This window comes from Mytilus edulis, chromosome 13, assembly GCF_963676685.1.
Source record: "Mytilus edulis chromosome 13, xbMytEdul2.2, whole genome shotgun sequence".
Classification (NCBI taxonomy): domain Eukaryota; kingdom Metazoa; phylum Mollusca; class Bivalvia; order Mytilida; family Mytilidae; genus Mytilus; species Mytilus edulis.
The window spans coordinates 15,068,303-15,091,105 of NC_092356.1; the positions used below are offsets into that span (position 1 = coordinate 15,068,303).

At 29.9% G+C, this 22,803-nt stretch overlaps 1 protein-coding gene across 2 annotated transcripts in view; it reads right to left on the reverse strand.

The window, feature by feature from the left end:
- LOC139501535 (basement membrane-specific heparan sulfate proteoglycan core protein-like) overlaps positions 1-22,803 on the reverse strand; it is a 182,659-nt gene that overhangs the window by 129,633 nt on the left and 30,223 nt on the right. The window contains exons 3-8 of one of the 2 annotated variants that reach the window (XM_071290645.1): positions 20,043-20,208; positions 14,706-14,857; positions 13,791-13,847; positions 2,353-2,862; positions 1,096-1,221; positions 66-185 (exon numbers count right to left, since the gene is read on the reverse strand). In XM_071290645.1, the coding sequence (XP_071146746.1) occupies positions 66-185; positions 1,096-1,221; positions 2,353-2,862; positions 13,791-13,847; positions 14,706-14,857; positions 20,043-20,208 (1,131 nt within the window). The remainder of the gene's footprint in view (positions 1-65; positions 186-1,095; positions 1,222-2,352; positions 2,863-13,790; positions 13,848-14,705; positions 14,858-20,042; positions 20,209-22,803) is intronic. The other variant, XM_071290646.1, reaches the window with a different exon arrangement.

The following is a 22,803-nucleotide window of genomic DNA, read 5'->3' on the forward strand; positions in this document are numbered from 1 at the left end:
TAAATTTAATAGGAAGTAGGGTTTAAAGCTCAAAATTTAAATAAATCCAAGAGGAGATAACTTACGACAATTGTCTTCATCGCTGTCATCAGCACAGTCAAACTGTCTATTACAAACAAAGACTTTGGGTACACACTGCTGCTTGTTATTACAACGAAACTCATCAGTATTACATATCACTGCGGCTGTAAGCATAAAATCAATAACATAAAATATCAGTAGATGTGTGCAACAAATTGCCATCAAATTTTATAGGAGTAACATGATTTAGATTAGATGTGGAAAAGGATCTGATTACTCTTCCCAAGGTTTGTGTTGATCAGTTACTAATGTGGAAAAGGATCTGATTACTCTTCCCAAGGTTTGTGTTGATCAGTTTTCTATGTTGTGTTTCCTATACTGTTGTTGGTCATTTGGTCTTTTTTTTTGTTTTTTGCCTTAGCCTTAACAGTTAGTATTAGTTTGCAAATCCTTTTGGTATCTTTTGTCTCTTTTAAATAAAAACTAAAAAGAAATTTAGATGAAAACTTTTTATCTAGATGTTATTTTGTCTCCAATACGTACTTTGGAAGTGATTAGATGTATGGTTCAACAGTTTTATAAGTCAATAAAAAGCTACTGTAACCTTGTCCCTTGACTCAAAATAAATACAAGTCTTTTTCATCCAAATGTCCATTATAAACCAAAGACAAAAGAATGGTGACCAATATTGTGTGTAAGTATCAATCAGTTCCTAGGCATTGTAACCTTGATATTTGACTTGGTCTTTGACCTAGTGACCTTAAACTCAATAGACAACTTTACACATATTGGTAAAAACACTGATTATGGCTTAAAAGATATATTGGACTTTATGAAAAATTTCTTAAAAGATCTAATTTAAACATGTGATTGCTGCTATCAATGTAAAAGTGTAGTTTTTACCCCAAAAAAAACATAATTAACCCAAAAGTTTTGAAAAATAAAAAAAAATAAAAGCATCATCTTCGAATTATATTTTCAATTAGTCTTTTCAAATAATTTTATACCAATGAACTGAACTGAATTATCTGCAAATAAAATTACTGGACTTGACTATAGGTCCATGAAACTTACGACAGTTAAGTTCATCTGACTCATCATTACAATCAATTTGTCCGTCACATTTAAACCTTCCATCTACGCAATCACCATCATCACAGCGGAACTGGTTGTCTGCACATCTTGATGGGGTAACAGATCCTGAAAATATATTCATAGTTAGTTTATATGATCAAGAGGTAGAACTGGTTGTCTGCACATCTTGATGGGGTAACAGAAACTGGAAATATATCAAAGTTAGTTTATATGATCAAGAGGTAGAACTTGAAAAACATGAATGCATCCATAGTACACTATATCATTTTCTATGTTCAGTGGACCATAAATTTGGATCAATACCTAATTTGGCATTAAAATTAGAAAGATCATATCATAAGAAACATATGTACTAAGTTTCAAGATGAAAGACTTCAACTTCATCAAAAACTACCTTGACCAAAAACTTTAATCAAAAACTTTAACCGGAAGTAGGACAGATGGACGAACAAATGGACAAACAGGCGGACGGACCAGAGAACATAAATGTGGCATAAAAATAACAAACGAGAAAATGTGTCCATAGGATCCCATATCCTTCTTATCAGCTATCACTAAACCATTTAATATCATTAAAATGGAAGTTCAAAAACATACATTTTGTTTACGCAAAAATTGAAATTGAAGATTTGATAAATTTAAGAACAGTTTTCATTCGATGTGCTTTAAATGCAAATTTTTACCTAATTAAAAACAATTTAATCAGTATTAACTCAAAAAGGTATAAATGCATTGTTTCTCATTCATAATTCATCCAACCAAAGTTGTGTGCCAAATTTTATCAAAATCTGTTGACATCCCTTGACCTTAACTACTGTAAATTCAAATTTTCTTAAATGGATCTTCAATTTGAGATCACTTGAAATGTAAGGTCATATTTTCAAACTGTTGAATATATGATTACCAGAGAACAGAGGACATGGATGGATATGTAAGGTCTTTAATGTACTGCCTTCAAAAATGAGCAAAACTCATAGGTAATAGTAAGCTATAAAACTTTTTTAAAGGCCTCTGAATGACACAACATGAAACGTTTGTAACAAGAAAACCAACCATGGTATTTCAGAGTCTTTCATAGCTGACTATGCAGTATGGGCTTTGCTCATTGTTGAAGGCCATAAAGTGACCTACATGTATAGTTGATAATTTCTGTGTCAAATGGTCTCTTGTGGAGAATGGGCTCATTGGCAATCATACCACATCTTCTTTTATATATTGACCAATTTAACAGCTTACCATCTATACCAGTGTAATCCATTATAGCTTTAAGGGCAAAAGTAGCTTTTGTATCCTGAAAGTCAGTGCCATTTAAATTAACTATGCTTCCAGGACTTGCATCTTCATTGTAGATTTTTGCGTAATAATTTTGATACAATTCTCTGAAGTCAACAGCATCTTCTGCTGGTGTGGCACTGGCAACCACGCCTTCTTCTGCCAGTTTTGGATAAAAAATACCAATGAAATCTCCTTTCTCGACAGCAATTGGTGGATCAACGAAGACAGTCTGGTTTCCTTCATTGGCAATTGGAAGTTCTGTTTTACCAATAAGTCGAAACTGTAAATCGTTGATTTGTCTCCAGACACCAACATAGCCAGTGTAACGAGGAACAATACGATAATATTGCCAAGCGACGACATAACCACGGCATGGAAAGATGTTGTTTATGAGAAGATTGGCACGGTTGTCTCCAGAGCGAGGTAATCTTGATGGGTCCCTTCCAACAAAATCTGGACATGTTCTTCCATCTGTAATTAAATATCAAATTTTGGTCAGAAGATTTTCATATTACATTGTAGTTAACCTAATATGTTAAGTTTTTTAAATTCAAAATGTAGTTCTAAATTTTTGAAACAGTTAAGGCTGAATGCCCTTCAGTTGCATAATGCATTTATGTGTAATTTATATAATTGTAACAACAGAAAGAAAAGTTTAAAATTGATAGTCGAATGTACCAATTAACATACACTAAAACACTAATAAAACATAAAGTTAGTATTCATACTAATGAGAAATACATAATTACCTCTTTCAAAAACAATCCCATATTGTGCAGAGGCAAAATATAGGTTAAAAATTATAAAAATACATTTCCGAAACAAATCCATGTTTAGAATGTTCAAATTACATCACAGATATTATTTTCGGTTTACATAGCGGGCTATTTTTTAAAAACTTTTACACAAACAAATCAGATAAAATAATATTCATGTCATTATATAAGTACATGTAAAATAAACTCATGCTACACAATATAAGGATATCATAAATACAAGGTAAATGTAAATGTACATGTATCTCACTTTGATCTGTTCTAATAACAGGTTACGCTGAAGTTTTAAATAAATATTTCAAATAAAAAAGAAATCATAACCCCGCAATTATAATGTAATCAATACTTAAATGACTACCTGTAATTGATCATTAACTGTTTTTTAATGTGCTAAAGAAGTCAAATGATATTTATCTTTTGAACCTTTTGAAGAAAAAAAAGACATCTTTTCATTTGAATTTTTTTCTAAAAAAAAAATTTAAAGTTGGGTTTACACACTGAAAAAAGAGGACTTTTTGATTTAAAAAAATTGATATATAAGATACTCAAGGAATGAATTCCTAAGGTCTTATTAATAAATTTACCAGATTCTCATATTACAAAATGATTTTAGGCATCTTTTGCAATTTGAACTACAAGCAGTATAAAAATCCCATCAACATTTACTAATCTCAGTGAACCCCATTTCACACTCTACATTCTTAAACTTAAAGTAACCAGGATAGAAGAGGATTCTTAAAGAGAAACAGAACATCTATGACAAAAAGATATTCAAACTCATAAGTCAAAGACAAACTAAAAACACCATAGCAAAAAAAGCAAAATACAATGAAAAAACATATCACAAGTAATTGACAGATCTTGCTTGCTATTCTTAAATTTTTAATACGAAAAGTTCCATGTTGATTAAATATTTAAATCTTCCCATTTGCTGAATTTGTCTGTTTCAAAAACATATGAGTCAAATTCATAGAAAATGTCACTTGACACCACATTGAAATGTCTTGGACCTCTTCTATGAACCCTGGCAGAATAGCTGTCTTTCAAATACATTCAACAGAAACCCATGATTAAAGTACATTATCACAGGTCACATTTTAATCTCGTCAGAGAGAACAACTAGCTGGGACCTTAAATAGCCCAAACAAAATTTTGGAATGGAAATATCCATAGTGAGTATATTATTACCTTTCAAATTGTGGCGGCCCCCAGATTCGAAATGTTAATCTGTTTCCCTGCTCTTAGGTGTTTAGTGTGAATTTGCAATGGTATATTTATACTTCTTTTATATCTCATTTTGTATGCCATACTGTTACAAATAACCATCCAAGCAATGATTGATTTATTTCTGGTGTTTCATGCCACTGTCAGCTTATTGGCAATTTTGTGATGGCCTTTTTTTTTAAATTAGGAAGCTGAAGATGGGATTGTGAAGCTCAATCTTTAGTTTTCTATGTTGTGTTTTAAATAATGTCTCTTGTTTATTTTTCATATTTTGCCTAGGCATTGTCAGTTTGTTTTGACTAATGAGTTTAAATACAGCTTTGGTATATCCCCCCCTTTCTTAGCTAATGGGATGCGTTTTTCTTTTTGTGTCTTTGGTTACTGTCTTATTACCCTGCATATATTCATTTATATGAAAAATGAACTCTTCCTTTTTTTCTGTCTTCTTTTTGTTTGATTTTTCAAAGTTGTATTTTTTGTTGTTGTTGAAATTAATCAAGACATAACAAAATTCCAGCAACAGGAAAATGTTCTGTTAGATATTTCAATAAATTCTCTTATAAATCTTTTAATACTTCACACATGGTTTAAATACCAACGAAATGAACATCTAATGATTATGACTTTTTCAATTTCTATAACTTTTGCATAATTTTCATCTGATATAATAATTAAACACATGCATTAATTGGGCTAATGCACATGCCAACATCATACATATTACTCATAAGTGCTTAATAATTAATGTTTTCATTTCGTGGCCTCACTGCTTATAGGAGAGTCTGGATGGGGGATCCTTCAATTCTTTATCCTTTAGTTTTTAGAACACTTTTCTCTATTTAAAGTCCTTTATTTTCTATGCTTTATATTTCAGCACCCCATTCTTCTCTGTTCTTTATGTTTTTTTGTCTTATTTGTCTTTATCATTTCCCCCCATTTTTTTTTCTCTTTTGTCCATTACTCATTTTTTCTGTAGACCCCATCTCTACCCTCTGATAGCAAACATTTGAAATGAAGCACATATGTTAGGTTGAATGGGTAGGAAATTGACCTATCTATATGAGAATAACCTTTTTGACATTATCAATGAATGTTATCATAAGCACTTATTAAACTGATACAAATATTAAACATGTTGAATCTGATTATAAAAATATTTTTATGTTAGGTAAACAAATTAAAGAAATTTGGAAATGTGTGGTATATAAATTACAGCAGATTAACAGATCTAGAAATATAAATATTGAGACTGATATAAAAATATTTTTTTATTGTTATATAAACAGTCGAGAAAAAGTCAAATATCTTCCTTCTTTATTTGTATTAAAATGTCAATTTTGAAGTTTTGCTATTTATTTCTACAGACAACAAAAAGATTTTGAAGATGATGATGGACAGCTGTTTAACGTCCAAGGACTAATTGACTAATTTTCATATAACCGACTTTTGACTCCATATTGTATAACTTTTCAACAGGTTATGTGGTAATACATCAAGTGAGAGCAACCAAAAGAAGTAAAATTAAACATATAATCCTTGTAACTTGAGGGAAATTTTACTGTTTTCCAATGATTTTGTTGTGTACAAAAAATATATAAATGTCTGAGTCAAAAGTCTGTAATATTCAAGATTAGAAGTAATGATAATGCGATATGCCTTAACTGCTTTGAACTGGACAGACACACTGAGCCCGATTTTGAACCGTCTCCAGGAAGACATGCCTCTACACCTGGGCATAATATTCTTAAGCCAAACAGTCTTATAAATGACTCCCAAAATGCTGTGGTTAAGGGAAGAAACAAATTTATACCAGTTTTCAAGTCTGGCAAGGTATTGAAATCTTTACCTTAGGGACGACATCAAAAGATCAATGAAGGATAAAAAACTTAATTCATATAGTTTGTGGGTGAGGGGTAAAATTGCTGCAAGTTTTATTTAATTGACATCGATTTTACATGTATCTTTATTGGTCAATCAATTTTTCCCAAATTAAGTTAGGAGGGGGGTAGGGGGGTCAATGAAAAGACTATGTGAATTAAGTTTTTATCCTTCATTGAACTTTTGATATCGTCCCTTACAAACCAGAGACAAGCACATAGCAAGATGACCAAAGAGCTTTTTTATGCTGATATTTTAATCACATCAAAATTCTTTACAATCTTTGCAAACAAGACTAATATTTAGATAAATTCTAAATTCCAAAATTAACCGTTTTTGCCCAAAACATTTAATTTTTTATGAAATGCTATCCAGGTAATTTTAACTTTTACATGGTAACAACTTCCAAAATTACAAATTAATTTAAGCAAATAACCTTTTTTACCAAAAAATGATGGACTAGCCATATGAATTTTGAGACTCTAAAAGACAAAGTCCATTTGGTATTTTGTTTATGTGTAACAAAATACCTTGGGTAATTATGTTTTCCTTCTGTAAATATTATGTCATGTTAAAGCTACAACATTTCATGTTAGATTTATTTCACTCCCACCTACAAGGAGGAATTCTCCATGAATGCAAAACAAAATTGCAAATAACATCTTTTTTTTTGTCATAAAAGCAAAAGCCCTCAGATATATGTAATGTAGCTTACTAAAGTAAAGCAATTCATAGAGACATATATTTTGCATATTACAAGGCATATTGTTTACACATTAAAATTGAAGAAGTAAAGGACTAAATTTATATCTTAGAACAACAAACTGAACCCTACCTAGAAAAGGGACACATTCTGCATATATATCTTTAATTTTATACCGTACAAACTGAACCCAAAGAAAATAACACAATCAGAATCTTTTAATTCTTAAGATTCCATGGCTCAATTTTGATCCATCCATCTTATATCTAGTGCAGTATTTACATTATCAATACTTATCAATATCAATATCTATATACATAAGTATAATTGGTATATCTGATTATCAATAAACATAGATAATCAGTGGAAGTAGTTTGGCCAGACTTTACATGTTGTACCTAATTACTGACCAATGTTTACTCACCTAGGAATGCTTACACAGACAAACATACGATGTCTGCTTATAATGTTTTTGTATAAGCAATTTTTGTGACAGACTATAAAGTTGTTTAACTGACCCAACTGTAGGATCCCCTGATAACTTTAAAGTTTCCAGTGAATCTATTCTTGCAGTGTCCTTTCTTATTTCCTAAGTTCAATAAAGCAAAATGTAGACAAACTTTTGAAAGATACAAAACCCTACAAAATATAAGCGTAAGTACTAAGTAACTTGGCCAGACTATACATGTTGTACCTAATTACAAATGACCAATGTTTACTCACCTAGGAATGCTTACACAGACAAACATACAATGTATGCTTACGTCATCTCTTAGGCGTTTTTGTAACAGACTTAAAAGTTGTTTAACTGAGTGACCCCACAATAGGAAGAAACCCATGATTACCATAAATTTACCATTCATGAAAAAGCTTCCAGCTAGAGTCAGAACAGTCAATCTTTTACAACAATATTCCTTGTCCTTTGGCAGCGAAGTAACTGATCCTGACAAAGAGTTATTTCCCTTTAATTTTTATAGAGATAAAGAAAAAGATCCCTTTACTGAATAATACAGTTATTATATTAAGCTCACTATGGATCACTACAGTAATTGAAAGGGAGAGAGAATGCGGACAGTAAGGAATTATTCAGGTTAAAGAATCTTTCAGTCATAGCCATCTCAAGCACCTCGACAATTTATTTTGCTTTGTCCTCTTGTTCTCAGCTACAACTTTCTGTGTCTTTATAATTTATATATATCCGTAATAAAGCAAACAATTCTTTAAAAATTTATTGTTTTATCATTAAGATACAGACTTTATGAGTAAGAGACTTATTCAAGTCAACACCCAAAAAATATTAATATACTTGTAGACTAGTTGTAGGCAACATTAATATTAATAGTTTCCTGGTATAAGATCTGAAATAGATTGAAACAAATGCCTTTTTGTTGTTTTCTAATTCCAAAAATGAATAAGTTAAGCTGTAGGTATCTTCTGTTACACCCTATGACAAGATTTTCATTTAAAACTTCATTGCCTATACAATTTTCTTATTTCGTCAACTGTTGGGATTCAAATTGAAGTCAATATTGTAAATTTCCTTAAAATTATTTCAGACACTGTTAATGTAATCATATTAAACTACTGAACTTAAATTATGCGTGAGAATTTTGAAAATGTATGATGCCAAGATGGCAGCAGACTCCCCAGATGATTCTGTTGCATGGTTAATTGAAGCCTCCATATGAACTTCACAATGTTATTGCATAATTTGCCAAGAAAACAAGATAACTCTACATTTAGACTATACGTCAATACCTCAGGGTGTTTATATCAACACAAGAGAAATTTCATTTTGCAGAAAAATGTCTTAATGAAAAAGTTGGAATGTGCTGAGACTGGAGCAGAACTACAAAGAAGGAATATACAAACCGTACATAGTTACAAACCAGAATCTCAAATGGAGCAAACTATATGACGTATCACTGTCCCTTGAGTTACATTACATAGTTACAAACCAGAATCTCAAATGGAGCAAACTATATGACATATCACTGTCCCTTGAGTTACATACCTTATTTCAAGAGAAGCAGCAACAGATGTCAAATAAGAAACAGGTTAAAGGTTAAGGTGACTATAACTCAACAATACAATTTGACCTGGTTTAATTACTGGTAGCCACTGCTTTGTACCAACATGGTATCATTTTGATTTTGATTGAATGATATACTATGGGTTAATATTATACAATTACTGACTTTTGATCAGGTTGATACAATGATTTATCAACCCAAAGATATGATACTCATCAAGGCCAACAATTGGTTTTTAATATGAATTTTTATCCTTCTTTGATTTTCTAGTATTTGCTCAGGATACTGTTAAAACTGCTTCTTATACAAAATATATCATGTGCTTTTGCAGTTGGCAATGTTCAAAAGTCAAAATTACTAAAATCAAATACACCAAAAACAAGCTAGAAGAAAGGATAAAATACACTGAAAAAAAGAAGAAAAAAGAAAGAAAAAACTTATGTACATTTTGTAATACTAAAATGATTTATCCACTTTGGAATTATATCCTATCTAAAAATGTTCAACATTATTAATTATCATAGGGATAAAGAACTTTTGTTATCTCAATAACATGAACATAATTGGTAAATAACAAATTTCAGAACATTAAAATATAAACATACAAATTAATTCTACTCAAATTGGGTGGTAATAACCAGGTGCTCAACGTCTTTTTCTTGACAAGGACAGACTACTTCTCATGACAAAATTATATTAACTTCCCATTTTAACATTACTGCACAAAAGAAGTATTTTAAAACAATTATAACAAAAAGGTCTTATCAACATCCCATCAATCAAAATTGTCGACACTTATTAAACCTCAGTGAAATTTCTCCATGTATTGATAATGATCATTTATGGTCTTGATGTCATGCATAATTTAACTTTCCTTCCAGTTCAATAAACTTATATTTCCTGATAAAAAGCACAATTAAGATATCTCATTAAAATTTGTTTTCTTTTTATTTTGAAATCCTTAATTTACAGTCTGACCTATATTTTTTTTCTGATGTATACACTTAACAAATCAACCATGCTAGACTTATAAATGTAGGGCACCACAGTTTTTGTGGTATTAGTGAATAAACATACTATCAAAGTTGTTTAAATAGCTCTCAATAAAGTGAGTCAACTTTTAAACTGCTGATTCAACAGAATCTGATTTTTATAAGTTATGCATACCTTAGAATATACTATAAAATTATCATAACTTTCAAAGGCTTTAATATGGTGTTAAAATGATTAGATATGAACAAGTGGCACTTGAAAATAGTGAGGGAGGAAAAATATTAGGACACAACTGTCATTTGAACTTTTTTCTCAAATTTTGTAAATTGTTTGACCATAATACTATGTATTTCTTTTCTATACATTATAAAAGTCAAATTTAGCATGCAAGCAATAACAGGCCATGTCAGATCACCCTAAATTTTTCCCATTTTTGTCAAACCTATGGAACTTGAACCTCAATTCAAAAAGTGACCTCTAATAGGGTCATTTTTCTTAAGTCCTGAGTATGACCTTTATACAGGTTTGATTATAAATAAATTTATCAAGCTAAGTGATGACATATTCTAATACTCTCTTTTCCTTCATTTTTCATTTACCTGTCTTGTAAACAATATGGATTGTATCATTGTTCTTCCAAGAGGTGTGTGAATAATAATAGAATAACAATATGCTTAGCAATTTTCATCCATAATGGTTCATTCTCAGAATTTTTTCGGGGAATACTGCTCAATGTTCTCTAAAACTTATCTTTTTTTACCACAAACGTTGTCCGTTGTCCGATTAACACTTCTACTATCATTGAAGTAATTTACAATTTGAGCCAGCTGTATCCTTGTATAAATTGCACTTTCAAATTCATTATCTTAGCAATACTTAAATATGTCTTTTGGCTAAGAAAATGGAATTAAATTTAGATAAGCAACTTGAACTAAGTGAATGCTATTGTTTTAAATGAGGCTTACGTGGAGTCTCCCAGAGTGAGGCTCTTGTGGAGAGTTGTATCATTGGCAATATTCTTATATTTTATCATGTTTATACAGTCTTTAGATGTGTATAGTACGTTATTTTTTTCATTTTTTTTTTAATCCTTATTTTTGACAAATTTGGAGGGTGCGTATTATACACAACTGCTTACTATACACAACTAAATACGGTATTTACAGACACAGCATGATTTGAAACCTCTCGTGGAGATTTGAATAATTGGCAATCATATAATATACCACATCTTCTTATTTATTATATTTGCAAACATATAGTTAGCATTGAAACAAACCAGCAGCAGAGCAAATGCAACAAAAAATGTAAATGTCAGAAGATATCAGTTCTCTTGTTTATCTGGAGAAGGCATGTATCAAAAGTATAAAGGTCATTTCGGTACAAACTTGAGTAGACAATCTAGCATGGGAAATACATCTTGAGAAAAATTAGATCTGCAAATTTCATGCATGCTAGACATAAATCAGCAGTAATTACATAAATTTTGTTAATTTTATCTCCAAGGAAACATGAGATAGGTAACTGTCATCAGCGCATCAGCGATTTTTTTTAAAATCAGAATTTTAGGTACATTACACGTAATGTATGTGGGAAGGACAAACTGGGATTTCCTTAATGATGTAACTTGAAAAACATGAAACAATGCTAACAGATTTGTTTTTTGTTTATCAATTATAGTAAAGAAAATGCATGTTTGTTTGTTGTTTATGGTAGACGAGTACATACTGTATCTTTACAAGTGATCTAGTACAAAGCAGAGGTGCATCTTAAGTTTGCTCATAATTAAGGGATGTGCTTGACCTAAAATGAAGCAAAGACTAGCATGTCTGATTCTTTGTAAATTTCTTTTAATCAATTACAATAAATTTGTGCACTTTTTTACATATTACTTAAGTTTTGTTAGAGCTCTATAGTTGCACAGTTCATCCCCTCTGCATTTCAAGAACTTTATTTCATGTTTAAAGTAAAGAAAAAGGCAAACTTTTCGTGTAAACTTGATTGAAAAGTCATAATATTACATTAAAATTTCACATTGTTGGAAAATTTCATGAATATTTACTCCTTTTTTTTTCTTTTTTTTTAAATGTTATATATAAAACAAACACCCTATGACTTCCATTTAAAAAAAAAACAAGTAAAATGGAGAGATTCTTTATAGTACAGAAGAATTTTTATCATCTTATCTGTTTTATTATGAATGTCATTATCAAATCCTTTCAATAGAGATTTATTCACCACACAGGCCTGTGTATGTCAATTGAAACAAAGTTTATAGACACAAGAGATCTGATGGATTTACAAACAGTGGTATTATGAACCAGTGGAGGTATAAAATATGATCCTTTAAATAGATAAAACTATGTCAAAAGGGCTATTCTGTTTTCTATTTCTTTTAGAAAATTTAATAATTATTTCTAAATAAAAGAAAAGTTATCTGGATTTTCTGTAAGATTTGGTGAGTGACCTTCAGATTCACTGACGCATAAAAATATACTGAAATGGAACACAACTGAATACATTTCCTAAAGAAAGTTGTCAGTTTCATTTTTTGTCCTGCTGACTCTGGGGTTCAATATCCCTTTTTAAAAAATATTTCATAATAATGGGTTAAAAAATTATTCTGAGATGGTTGCCCAATGATTTTGCAAATTTTACAAAACCATCAAAAAACTTTCTGAATTAACAGTGGATTTTTTTCTATAAAAACACAAAGAACTGCATAAAATTTACATACATGTAGCACAATTCCATTCAATTGGGCTTCTATTTAAAAAACACTATAGTACAGACAAAATTTTACAGGTTGTGCGTTACTAAATTGTTCAATAATTCATCTTTTTTTTAAATATAAATGTGTGTGCATTGATACAAGCATAAGTGTGAAAAATACTTTTTTAATGTTGATGTAAAAAATTCCCATTCACAAAAGTACAAGTACAAAAAATGCATTAAAGCTGTGACCGTAGCAAAACTATTTTATGAATAAACCCTAAAAAACTATAAATTACTATAATAAATGTGATAATCCCTTTTCTAACATCATGCATTGTGTAAAAACTACCTTGAATATAAAATTGTGCACATATAAAAACTCATGTCCAAATGATTACAGGTCAATAACTTAAAATCTATTCAAAGTTTGTTTTGTTATGAAAATATTTATTTTTCAAATTATATAAAGTAGATATCTTGTCCCAATAAAAATAAATAATGATCTATAAATTATAGGATATTATAGTTACTTATCTATAAAACATATTTAACCTTTATTGTAATCATGCACACCTGGGAAAAAGGTATAAAAAATTTCAAACCATCATTTCATGATTTACAATTTCTTAGCAATATTTTTCTTTATGTGAGGAAATAATTTTTGTTCTCTGTTTGTGAGAAAAAGATCATTCATTCATGGTGAAAGATTTTTGAACTATAAAAAAAAATCTATACCAATACCAATATAATTCACACGATTGTAAAACTTTTTTGTAAAACTTAAATTTACTTTCATATAATTTTACGAAAAACCTAATTTTTTGTGAACAACTGGTTATCAAATGCAATATTACTAAAAACATTAAAGTTCATTTTTAAACTCATAATTTATAATACAATATATTTATATATTCATAAAATAAGTTTAAAGAATTTCTATAAATATCATAAAGGCATGCTATAAAATTTGAAATTCCAGAAAAAATATGACTCATTCTTATAAAAACCACTGAACCCTAAAAATATTATCAAAATAGAAAATATGAAAAAAGCATAGCATGAATTGGTTGCTTTTACCATTGAGATAAAGAACAGTCGATGGAAGGGTTAACGTTCTAGTTGGATCACTGTGACCTAGTATACAAAAAGATACATTTTGTGAGTCAACAACAATCTATAGTCTGCAATATTTAAAGAAGCACAGGCGCAGATCCAGGATTTGATGTTAGAGAGGAGCTCCTGAGATTTCAGAGCTAGAAGATCATGTACAAATTTGCTGTATTTTCCTTCAACTTACAAGTTTGTTTTGTTTTTTTGTTTTTTTGTTTTTTTAGTATCTTTTTAGGGGGAATTATCCACCTCAGTCCTGAATCTGAATCTGCACCTGATCTCAGACCTGTAATAGCTAGTAAAACATAATTAATTATAACCCAACAAGTATTATTCGAAACTATATATAGTACTGTAAAATTATTTAAAAAGACCAGTTTTCTTGAATTAGGGTTGTACCAACTCTAAGGTAGAGAAGTTTGATTTCTTTTTCGTTTTGCTTTAATTATTTGGCTTTAGTCTCCTGGAGACATGTGGTTTTGTTTCAAAATGTGCCAAAAAACATTAGAATAGACATTTTGAGGTATAAAATTACAAATGGAAGTTAATGGAAACTTTAAGAGCAATGGAATAGAAAATAGAAATAAGGAATGTGTTAAAAAGACTACAACGCAACCAAAAAGCAGAAGTATTTTCACCCTAGTGTCAAAGTTTATCATACTATATATGGGTTTTGAGGAAAAGTTTGTTTCAAACTATGTTAGTTGACAACACAGTTAAATCATCCTCATCATGCAAGAAATAAATATATATGTATATTTGGGTTAATTTTCGCATTTATTCATTGTCAAAATTATCAGTTAATTTCGACCTGTTTATATTTAATAAGTTTTAAGGATACAGGCTTACAAAATATCTCTCATTAACAAAACAAGTGCTTACCAGAGAATGATCTGAAAGCAAAACCAATGGGGCTAGCTCTATACTGTCCAACTCGTCCATCATTAAGGGGTTTTTCTATGGTTTGTCTTAATACAGGTTCGTCATAGTAACCTCGTGACGTTAAATCAAAAGTCGTCAGAAGAGATCCAGGTCTGAAAATTAACAAAAAACATGAGAATTATAGTTTCTACAATGCATTTGCTTTTTGAAACACAAATATTTGTCTCTGCAAATTTCTTCTTCATTGTAACTGAGAACAGAACAAATATAAACCTCAAAAAGATTTACTATAAATAAACTGATCATAGATACCGCCCTGCTTTCATGATATTCATGTATTCATGAATAAAGTAGAATATTCATGAATATTCATGAATATTCCACTTCCATTCATGGTTACTATTCCAGTGTCAAAATTATTCATGAATATGAAACATGAATTAAGTGGAATATACATGAATTCTTAATAACTGTTTGGAGACAACAAATAAATGTTCTTAAAATGCTAGTCACTTACTATATCATAGTATAATCAAGTTTCCTTCATTCAAAATTGTTTTTTTGTGGTAATAAAACCCTTTTTGTCAATATGAATAAACATGAATAAGAATGAATGTTTGGACTTAGAATTTTTTTGCATACATTTCATGAATAAGAATGAATAATGAGGAATAAATTTTGGACTTAGAATATTTTTTCCATTGTGTGACAAACATGAATAAGCATGAATAAAGCTGCATGATAATGACTCAGAACTATTTGTGGTAAACGGCATAAAAATTGATAATGAAATTTGTTCTAGGACTTTTGTATACGTATATTTTTACTTGATTGTTGATGCGGAATAACATACATGTACATGTATGTATTCCACAGTTAAATGAAAAAAATATATGATAATTTTAATAGATAGCTCATGTAGGTGATATTCATAACATCTTCATACAAAACACTGCCCCTGCGAGATGAAATTCATGAACTGATGAACCACCATGAACTGTTCATGAATGTTCATGAACAATGCATGACTGTTCATAATGAGTTCATTAAGTTTCGTTCATGAATTTAGTTCATGAATAGTTCATAAAATGCAGTTCATGAATATTTTCTGAACTTTAATGAACTGTAAGTCAGTTCATAATGTTCATAAATTGTTCATAACACATGTTCATGAACATTTTATGAACTTTAATGAATAAATGAATACATAAAGTTTATAAAAAAATTCATAAATTTGACTGTCATACAAGTTCTCATAAAATTTGACATCCATTACATTGTATCATGACATCACAATTAAAGTGCTTTTAGCATGACCTCTAGTTTATTCATTTACAGATCTTGAGATCATTTTGAGACAAAATTCAGTTGAATAGCAAAAGTGTAAATACATGTATGAGGGGGAGGACAGGGGTAAGGGAGACAGGGAGGAGGGTGTAGGAGAAAGGAGAAAGGGTGTAGGAGAAAGGAGAAAGGGGGTAGGAGAAAGGAGAGGAAGGCTGGGAGAAAGAGAAAAAGTTGGAGAAAAAAAATAAAATATGAAAAAATAAAATATCTCTCTTTTTTGTGGTAAATTAAAGAAAATAAAATAATCATTAAAAAAAAATCATTTAACAACAGATATTAGCTCAGCACCTTTTTCTTTTTTTCATACTATGCCAGAAGAGTGTTACATTTTTAGAGTCATACAAAATTTGGGACTCACTTTGAAGTTTTGTAACTTACTTTGAGCTGGAGATGTTTCTCATGTTTCGTTTTTACAATCATGACAAATTTGGTAAACTTAATTTCTTTCTTCTAAAGATGTAATTTCTGATTGTCTCTCAAAGTTCAAACATGTGCCTTTCTTAACCATCATACGGCACATAGAGGAACTTGGAAAATAAGGACAGATTAATGACAATTCATTCTTTCCCAAACATTGCAGACTGGTGTCAATAATTATCATTATTAATGAATTACGTTTACCTATTGTAAAACGCTTCAATGACTTTGACAAAAGATTACAATGTAGACAAATGATTACAAAAGAGGGACGAAAGATACCAAAGGGACAGTCAAACTCATAAATCTAAAACAAACTGACAACGCCATGGCTAAAAATGAAAAAGACAAACAGAAAAACAATAGTACACATGACACAACATAGAAAACTAAAGAATAAACAACACGAACCCCAAGTGACTGGGAATAGAAAAACGTCATAATGACGTCAGCAAAATGATGTTTTTGACGCTTACAATACAAATGAAGATGTTTGATGAGGAGTGAAGTAATATAGCTGTCAAAACAAAGCAGATTTGTTATCAGATAAGTAAATTATATATATTTTGATTATATTTTTTTGCTGAATAACTATTTGTTGAAGCATTTTATAATAATTATTGATTAATTAAAATAAATATAAAACACCAGAAAGTAGCCTTTACATTTTACAGTGTTAGTTTAATGATTTCCATTCAGGAATAACTGATAGATTTGTACAATATATTGTATTTCAAGGTAAAAATAATTCATGCTTCAGCCACTCTTATGATTGTGTGTGGGTAAATTAAAAGGGGAAAAAGGGGGGTAGGTACATTATTTGAAATGTCATGAAAAGGCTGAAGTGATATTCATGTTATTAATCTTACTCTATTGATATTTTAATAAAAACAACATTTATTAAATTAAATTATTACATTGTATTATACCTGTTAGAAACTGTTTAATCTTGAGTGCTTATTTATAAAAACAAATATCAAGGACTTTTGATTCTTTGTGGAGTGATTTTTGATTTTGCAGGGGGAAACTCAGATGCATTTATTGATTAAAAGATCTGTTCAACTGTGAAGAATTTCAAGCAGAACAACTGCACCAAGATGTTATTTAGCATTTCTAGTTGGAAGTCCTGATACAGCAATTTTAATTACAGACAGGAAGAGAAGTTTACTTATGATAATAACACAAAAAATGAAAATTAAAAAAAATCCTTTTAAATTATTTCATGAACTTTAGATGAACAGTTCATGAACTACAAGTGGACAGACAATGTTCATGAATTAAATTACTAATGAACAGTTCATAAACACAGTAGTTCATGTGTTCATGAATGATTCATGGACTGGTATGGTTCATGAACAAATTCATGAACAAATTCATGAATCATTCATAAAAAAATTCATGAACTATACATGAACAGGACATGAACTACAAATGGACAAGCGTGTTCATGAACTTTAAAATCATGAACAATTCATGAATAATAAAAGTTCAAGAACTATTTTTGTTCATGAACTTTAATGAACCAAAGAGTTCATGAACACTTTCTGTTCATGAATAGTTCATTATTCACTGGTTCATGAACGTGCTTGTCCATTTGTAGTTCATGTCTAGTTCATTAACTGTTCATGAATCTTTTATGAACAATTCATGAATTATGTTCATGAATCATTCATGAATCATCCATGAACATTCATGAACTATTCATAATCATTTCGCAGGGGAATTCATGAATTATGTTCATGAATCATTCATGAATCATCCATGAACATTCATGAACTATTCATAATCATTTCGCAGGGGCAGATGTCAAGAAAATAATAAGCAACAAAAGTGACTTTCAGTCATGTGTCATAGATGTTTTCCTGTTCATTTTTGGAGAAAACTAGCGGGTTGGGTAAAGTTAATGAAAGGAAGAAAAGCCAATGCAAAGGACGACGTCAAGCCAGCATTAGATAGGCCTACATAAGAATTATTGACAATAACAATTTTTGAACAATTCCCAGATAAATGAGAAAAAATATCATTGCATAATTACAAAATGTTCAAAAAGCTATCCGACTAAACAGGTTTGGATTAAATTCTAGATTAAATAGTGGACAATTTTGCTAGCTTTTAATGAAAGTGATTGTAAAATTCATATTTCACAGCTATCATGATTAAAAAATATTTTAAACTTAAATGTCTGTATTTGCTTTTGGTTTTCAAAAAACCTCTCAAGGACACTTATTTCAATATTCATGGTTAATCTAGAATATTCAACCATTCAATATTCATAGTTATTCTAGAATATTCAACCTTTCAATATTCATGGTTATTCTAGAATATTCAACCTTTCAATATTCATTAAATATTCAAGGTTATTCTAGAGTATGTATTTAGCATTCAAAATTGGGATAGATATATATTTTTCATTCATGGTGATTCTAATCATGCATTATTCATAGACATCCTATTTCATGTTCATGAATATTCTACAGATAATTATTCATGTTTAATCGTGGTTATTCAGTTCATACAATATTCATGTATATTCAAGCTTATTCAGCTCATACAATATTCATGTATATTCAAGCTTATTCAGTTCAAACAATATTCATGTATATTCAAGGTGCCATTTAACATTCATGAATATTCATGAATATTCATGAACTGTTACCTTGAATATTCATGAATATTCATGAATATTATTCATGAATATTCATGAATTGTTCATGAATATTCATGAATAATTCAAGGTCAGGAAAGCAGGGCAGGACTAAATTTAGTATATACACCAGACGTGCGTTTCGTCTACAAAAGACTCATCAGTGATGCTCGAACCCAAAAAAGTTAAAAAGCCCAAATAAAGTACGAATTTGAAGAGCATTGAGAACCAAAATTCCTAAAAGTTTTGCCAAATACAGCTAAGGTGATCTATGCCTGAGGTAGAAAAGCCTTATTAGTATTTCAAAAAATTCAAAAATTTGTAAACAGTAAATTTATAAATATAACCATATCAATGACAATTCATGTCAGCACAAAAAGTGCTGACTGCTGGGCTTGTGATACCCTTGGGGAAATAAATCTTACAGGTTGTAAGTAAACTCATCATAGATACCAGTACTAAATTTAGTATATAAAAGTTTGAAATTCATAACTGCAGATGTTATTAAGCAATGCTGTCAAGTTTCATTTTATTCAAATGTAAGTGAATGAAGTTTTTAGCATTGGCAGTCCATGTGTTGCTGTGGGAAATCCGAAAGAAAAAACAAAAGTGCATCAAAAAGATGTCAAGTTATGTTATTTGTAAGATATTTGAGATTGACAATCATAACGAATGTATGACCTCTGCTTGTCTCCTGCTTTATTGTTGTTGGGTAGCTGTCCCATAACATATACACACCTCCTTTAATTAATATACATGTATTTGTGGATATCTATCTCATCATTAAATGAATAGCATGCTTTAAATTGTTCTTGTTTAAGATTGTAAATTGAAAAAATCCTTCCTCCGAGAATGCTGTTCTTGTTGAAGAAAAATAATGAAAATTTATAGATTACTGACCTTCCTTTAAATTGAATACTGGTACTTACTGAAATTGAACCACAACTACTTCCTGGGTACCAGGTACATTTATATATAAAGGTGTTAAGACATTCTGAATTTTTTCTGCTAAAGTTTTGAATTCATTACTGTCTCTGTTAGATAATTCCTGCGTATATAAAATATCTGTGAAGTTCACGTCTACTCTGTATACAACTGAAAAAAAATTAAAAACAGTATAATTTAGCAATGCAATTATTATATATTCAAGTATGACTCTTTATTATAGGGAGGTAACTACATTATGTGTTTTTAATGAAAAACAACTTAACATGATGTACTATAACCACTGTGGGTTCATTTATTTTCTTGGGTTCTAATATTCATGAATTGACAAAAACAATTTCGTGGATATATAAACTCTTAGTTTTGCCAAAATCCACATACAAGCATATAGAAAATATCTGTTCAAATTGTAATCCACGAAAATTAGTTTCCCCACAACAAATAATAAATCCACAGTATATACAAATTGATGCAAAGCTTCAATTATTAGATTAAATTCACTGAAACAAGTTTTTAAGTTTGTTTGTTTTTAATTTTTTTTGGGGGGGGAGGGGATGGGTTTTATTTATGAGGGACTGATCTAAACAAAGCAAGTACAGGTGGAAGTTGCTATAATTATATTCAATTAAGTTGCAGTGTACATATATAACAGTAAGAAGATGTGGTATGATTCCCAATGAGACGAATCATCACAAGAGACTAAATGACGTAGCTAAGGGACTCAATTCATGTATTTTAATCAACTTTATCTACACATATTCTTCATTTCTCCTCAAACAGCTTTATCTACACATAGCCGTCCTTTCTCCTCAAACACAAACCAATGATCTCATCAGCAGTATGCCTTCTTCAAGCAAGACAACAAACTTGTTAGTTTCACTTACAGTTATAACTGTCATAACCATCACAAACCCCTTGTATTGTTAATTAAATCTTTTATAATTGTATAAATAAACCAATTGTTCAAGACGTTTCGGCCATTGGCCTTCTTCAGTTGTTTATTATTCCTATTTTCAATGTTTTAAAAAAGAATGGCAGCCATGTAGTTTAGAGGAATAATAAACAACTGAAAAAGGCCAATGGCCGAAACGTCTTGAACAATTGGTTTATTTATACAATTATAAAAGATATGTTAAATTCCCTATTGGAATTTTGAAAACAAGAATTAAATCTTCATAAAAAAATTTCATCATTAATAATAGCTTATCATATCAATCTTTCTTTATACAATTGACATTGATTACAGACATCCATAAAGCTATTTAGAACTGGCAAAATGTTATATTATACAATAAAACCAGATCATCTCATGTGATACAGCAGAAAAAATAACCTGCTTGGAATTCTTCGTCTGATTATGACACATGTTTTGGCATTAGAGTCTTCCTTAATTATTTCCCTGAATATTCGCCAGAGCTTGAAACTACCATAGAGTTGTGTTACTGGTAGTTATATACACTACAAATTCTTGCAAGGGACAAATTTAACTATTTTCTGCTGTTTAATTATTGAGATTATATATGATTTCATGATATAATAAATCATTTTGCCGGATCTAAATATCTTAATGGTTTTGCCATTGAAAACCTCTTGGTTTCTGCTTAGTCACTTTAGCATACATTTCGTAAAATTTCCATTAATGCTTTAAAAAATAAGTAGTAATCTTAGTCTTTTTTTAATTTTAAAAACCCGAGCTTTGAAATTTTTGTTTTTCAATTTCCATTTATAGGAGCAGAAAACGGACATATATCAATAAGGCTGTTACAACCCAAATTCATATCACATCTTATTTCTATGAAAATATTTTTATTAACGCTAGACCCAAATAGATGCTATAGGTAAATTTCATACGAAAATTTGTATTGTTTTGATCAAAAACTGTTTTGTATGTATGATATTGCAAACAATGATTTTTTTTGGCTAACAATAACTCTTATTCCAGAAATTTTAAACCATTAATCTATCGTTTGTTTAAATTAACGCCACTTTCAGACCTATTGTCCTTAATTTTTGGGTTAGTTTTTATTGGTTCAAGAAACTCACAGAAAACTTCCACCTCCTGCAGGGAAACTGACAATCCTAGTTAATTGAGAATGGAGTCAATTGCACCTGCCATGTGCAGGGTTCCTTAAGATTAAGAATTAAAGGAATTTCTGTTTACTAAAATCTCAATTGAAATATGTCATAAGAACTACTCATTCAAAAAATTTTGAAATAAAAAAAGGGTTAAATTGCAACAGCATATTTTAGTTCGCTTTTCTGTTAATTTATAACTGACTTTTGAGTTTCCCAGAGTTCTACCTTAGCCCTAAGCAGTTCTGGTTTAATCATCATATATATATTTCTTTATCCATTTCGTATAAGATTAATTCAAAACTCACAATTTTCCAGACAAATAAGTTACACTTGAATGGTTTTAGGGTGAAGTTTTCATAAGCATGCAATTTGATAATCATGAAAAAATATTCTGACAAAACAAAGGTCAAGGACTTATATTCTATTGAAATATTTAACCAAACATATTTGAAAATACATGTATAACTCTAGTGGACCTTTCATAGCTTCACAAAAAGGTAGTTTTATGCTTGCTGCAGTGATTCAAGCTGATGATTATTCATGTTAGGGTTTTTTTTAAGTTTGCTAAATTTTATGTTGATGTTTAAAACTGTTTATTCTCAGTTGCTGTCAACGTATATTTGTTCCGCTTAACAGAGGTTCCAATGGAAACTTTGTTATAAACATTGT